This window comes from Bidens hawaiensis, unplaced genomic scaffold, assembly GCF_021521415.1.
Source record: "Bidens hawaiensis isolate Kalapana, Puna unplaced genomic scaffold, B.hawaiensis_p1.1 tig00007885_1, whole genome shotgun sequence".
Lineage (NCBI taxonomy): Eukaryota > Viridiplantae > Streptophyta > Magnoliopsida > Asterales > Asteraceae > Bidens > Bidens hawaiensis.
Window position 1 is genome coordinate 615,885 of NW_027491548.1, and position 5,044 is coordinate 620,928.

The 5,044-nt window shown below is 41.8% G+C and overlaps 1 protein-coding gene across 1 annotated transcript; it reads left to right on the plus strand.

Annotated features, from left to right (window-relative positions):
• The first annotated feature begins 3,839 nt into the window (after positions 1–3,839).
• LOC143636337 (uncharacterized) lies at positions 3,840–4,178 on the plus strand. The gene has a single exon (XM_077103960.1). The coding sequence runs from the start codon at positions 3,840–3,842 to the stop codon at positions 4,176–4,178; it is 339 nt and encodes a 112-aa protein (XP_076960075.1).
• The last annotated feature ends 866 nt before the right edge of the window (positions 4,179–5,044 follow it).

Here is a 5,044-nt window from a genome sequence, read left to right on the forward strand (position 1 = left end):
CCGCGCATTGCCACGGCTCCGTTCCTAGTTAACGTGAAAGTTCCTACTACCTTAGGGAAGTATAACGGAATGTCCGACCCAAGAGATCACCTACTTAACTTTGTGGCGGTAGGAGGAGTCAGTGGGTGGACCGTCCATATGTTTGCATTGACTTTGACTGGGGCAGCTCGGGAATGGTTCGAAAAACTACCTGATGGACTGATTAAAAGTTGGGACGATATGGTAGCTAAGTTCTCTCAACATTTCAGTCAACAGAAGAAACACACACGAGACCCATCCGAAATTATGGGCGTCGTTAGGCGGGACAATGAGTCTATCAAAGACTTCATTTCTTGGTTTAACGACGAAAGCTTAAACATTGGAGGAATCAGCGAGGACATGCTGAGAGGAGCCTTCCGCAAGAACGTGCGGAGTAATGCCTTGATCAGTTGTTTAATGGGCAAAGATGTAATGCCCAAAGCATGGGATGAGATAATGTCTGCCGAAAAATTGTTTGCAAGGACATAAAAAACTTTGGGATCTGAAAGCCCCAAACAAGCACTGAAAGTGGAATTTCAAAGTTCGCGGGCGAACACGTCAGTTAAAGGATCAATATGGTCAAAACTTCAACCTCCCGCGGAAGCTTCGAAACAACCAGACGCAAGAACACTAATCGGCAACAAAAATAAAGCAAGTACTCTCACGTAGAATACTAACAGTTGGACTCCACTGATAAAGACTCACTCGAAAATCTTAACCACAGAAAACGTGAATTTCATAAAACCTGAACCGCTCATGAAGATAGCACATCTCAATCCCAAAAGGCATTGTGTGTTTCATGACGATATCGGTCACTATACAGACGATTGTGTTACTTTGAAAAATGAGATTGAGGCTGTGGTTAAATCTAGAAAGTTGGAACATTTAGTTAAAAATTTGAGGCAAGGGACTAGCAAACCTTCCGCACAAGTCAATCTTGGCCCGCCTTAAAAGCAGGTCATGGATTTGAAAGTTCATATGATTCAGGGAGGACGAGTCAGTGGAAACAAAAAGCAAGCGGAAAGAACTGAACCATAAAAGTGGGTGTTGAATAAGAAATTTTCAGATCAAACAATCACGATTAGACCTACTATTTCTGAGATAGTGAGGACGTTTTGTAAACAGTTTTTAACAAGAAACATGGACATCTTTGCTTGGCAACCTGCGGACATGACAGGTGTTCCAAGAAAGTTTGCGGAAGACAAGCTGCGGGTAAATCCGGCATACACACCATTTGTCAAGAAAAAACGTAAGATGGGCCTTGAGCAAACAAAGGCTGTGAATGAGCAGGTTCAAGATATACTGAACGCTGGGATCATTCGAGAAATTCAATATCAAACGTAGGTTGCAAATCCAGTCATTGTTTCCAAGAGCAATGGAACATGGCGGATGTGCATCGATTTTAAGGACCTAAACAAAGCATGCCCTAAAGACTGTTACCCGTTACCAGAAATAGATTTGAAAGTTGATGCAGTGCCACCTTTCAAATTCAAATGTTTCCTTGATGCTTACAAAGGTTACCACCAGATCCGCATGGCAGCGGGTGATGAGGATAAAACTGCATTCCGCACTTATCAAGGCACGTTTTGCTATAACATGATGCCTTTAGTTTAAAAATGTGGGGGCTACTTATCAGCGGTTGATGGATGAAGAATTTAAAGAACAAATCGCGCACAACCTAGAGGTATACATGGACGATTTGGTAATAGAATGTAATTAGGAAGATCAGATGTTGTGAGATATAGAATAAACATTCAGTAACCCGAGAAAGATTAACATGAAACTTAGTCCCAGCAAGTGTTCTTTCAGAATGGAAGAAGGAAACTTTTTGGGTGTGATCGTCACGGGTGCGGGTTTCAAGGCTAACCCAAATAAGGTCCAAGCAGTTGCCCGCATGCCTTCACCTTCTTCCCTCAAAGAGATGCAAACACTGAATGGTAGATTGGTGGCCTTATATAGATTTCTAGCAAATCATTCAGCTAAATCTTTCCCTTTTGTGTCAACATTGAGAAACTATTTAAAGAAAGCACATTTTAAATGGACCGCGGTAGTGGAACAAGCATTTTCGAAAGATAAGAAGTTCTTGATGGATTTGCCTACTTTGATTGCGCCGCAGGCGGGGGAACCACTGACTTTGTATCTTTGAGCTTCCGACATCGCCATTGAGGCTGTACTGTTGACAGACAGAAAGAATCTCCAAACACCGATCTATTATGTAAGCAGAACATTGACGGACGTGGAAACCAGATATGCAATACTTAAAAATTAGTGTTAGCATTGGTTTATGCGGCCAAACGCCTTCGCAGGTACTTCCAAGGGCTTCCAATCAACGTACTGACTGAATACAAATTAAAAAGCGTATTGATCAAGCCAGAATTGTTCGGGCGATTAGCAAAATGGGCTATCGAGCTAGGGGGACATTCGATTGAGTACAGACCTCGACCGACAATCAAAGGTCAGGTACTGGCAGACTTTGTCATAGAAGTTCCACAGAGCAAGAACAAAAATGCCTGATTGTACAGCAGACTCCAATACCTCCTGAACGAGACCAGGTCTGTTCATTGTTTATGGATGGATCTTCAAGTGGTGAAGGATGAGGCGCAGGTCTTAGATTGGTTAATCCTGAGGGGCACGAGTTTACTTATGCCATCAAATTGGACTTTAAAAGTACCAATAATGAGACAGAATATGAAGCGTTCTTAGCAGGCTTGCGGATAGCAAAAAAAAACCTCGGTGTAAAGCATTTAGAAGCACAAGTAGACTTGATGTTGATAGCAGGATAGATCAATGGTACATATGAGGCAAAGAATGATGTTATGGCTACGTATCTTTCGCACGTAAAAGATCTTATTCTCCAATTCTCATCCTGTAAAGTCACTCACATTAAAAGAAGTGAGAACAAGTCCACAGACGCTCTGAGTAAATTGGCTTCAATGAATTTTGAACATTTTGCAAAAGACATCCACGTCGAAGTCCTAGATCAACCTTCTGTTCCGCAACAACAAATAATGGTCATTCAAACAGGAGTTGAGTCTTGGATGACACCAATTCTTGCTTACTTGACATCTGGAATACTTCCAGAAGAAAAAGCAGTGGCTTAGAAAGTAAGATATAAGGCTTTAAATTACCAACTACAATATGGGGTATTATATCTTTGTTCGTTCTTGGGTCCGCTTCTCAGATGAGTAGACGCTGAGGATGAAAACTATTTGATAAGAGAAATTCATGAATGCATTTGTGGTCTTCATGCGGGATCCAAGGATGGTAGTGGCCAAGCCCATGAATGCGGGTTATTACTAGCCAGGAATGCATTTGGACGCAGTGAAAGAGATCAGAAAATGTGACTCAGGCCAGCTGAGGATGCAAACTATTTGATAAGAGAAATTCATTAAGGCATTTGTGGTCTTCATGCGGGGTCCAAGGATGGTAGTGACCAAGCTCATGAATGCGGGTTATTACTGGCCAGGAATGCATATGGACACAGTGAAACAGTGAAAGAGATCAGAAAATGTGACTCAGGCCAGCATCATGCTCCTAACTTTAAGGCCAAAAAATGAACTAGTGCCGGTAACATCCGCATGGTCGTTCCAGAACTGGGCTATTGACATTATGGGACCATTTCCAGAAGCCCCGGGACACGTTAAGTTTTTGATCGTAGCAAATGATTATTTTAATAAGTGGGTTGAGGCCAAGCCAATTGCATCCATCACGGGCGCAAGTGTGAAAAAGATTTTGTGGGAATTCATAATCTGTCGGTGTGGCCTCCCACAAACGTCGGTTAGTGATAATGGAATGCAATTTGGGGATAGCGGGTTGCAGGCATGGTTGAAATAACTTTAGATCAATCAAGTGTTTACATCGGTTGCACACCCACATGCCAATGGCCAAGTGAAAGAGCTAATAGAACCATTAAAGACGGAATCAAGTTGAGGCTGGGTTCTAGACGAACGAGATGGGTAGACGAATTACCTCACGTACTTTGGGATTTTCGGACTCAGAAAAAGTCAAGCAATTCAGAAACACCGTTCAGCTTAACTTACGGAACAGAAGCCATGATTCTAGCCGAAATTGGCATGCCATCAGCAAGAATTTTATCCACCAATAATAACGAGGAAGAACTACGGTTGAACCTCGATCTTTTTGAAGAATGGCGAGAATGACACTTATCCGTGAACACAATTACAAACGTCAATTGCAGAAATATAACGACTCAAGGGTTCAGAAATGCAATTTTTATGCGGGAGATTTTGTCTTCCACAATAACGAGGCATCGAGTCAAGAACCCTTAGGCAAGTTAGCTCCAACTTAGGATGGGCCTTACCGAGTGAAAGAAGTATTGTTAAAAGGTGCCTACAAGTTAGAGAAACTAGATGGAACCGAAATCCCAAGGACTTGGAATATTACTCAACTCAAAAGATGTTACATGTGAAAGTATCATTTTATCTTTCTTTCTATCCTGCGTGCCGCTAGTAGCTAGCATATGTGAGCAAAGATTATCATGTAATAGGTCTACGAGCCATATCTTATTCAAATAATCATTTAGTCCCAAGTCATGTCTTGTTTACAAATTAAACCTAAATTCCTGGAATGCGTGCCAGAAGTGACCCGCGAGCCTAATAATTCTTGGCCTGCGTGCCAGAAGTGGCCAGCGTGTTAAATAATTCCTGGTCTGCGTGCCAGAAGTGACCCGCGTGTCAAATAATTCATGGCGTGAGTGCCAGAAGTGACCCGCATGTCAAATAATTCATGGCATGCATGCCATAAGTGACACGCGAGTCAAATAATTCATGGCCTGCGTGACAAAAGTGACCCGCGTGTCAGAAAAATTCATTGTCTGTGTGTCAGAAGTGACCCGCAAGTCAATAAATTTGAAGAATCCTTTATTGACATACAAAAAGATCCTAATCCCAACACTTATATTATTCATAAGACAAAGTATAAAGGATGAAAAAAACTTCTTGTATTAAGTTAAAAAGGATTACAATAAGAGAAGGATCACAAAGCATAGTCATAATTATTCTATGGG

Coding starts and splice junctions, on each gene's coding strand:
- LOC143636337 (XM_077103960.1), top strand. CDS start 3,840: ATGGTTGAAATAACTTTAGATCAATCAAGTGTTTACATCGGTTGCACA.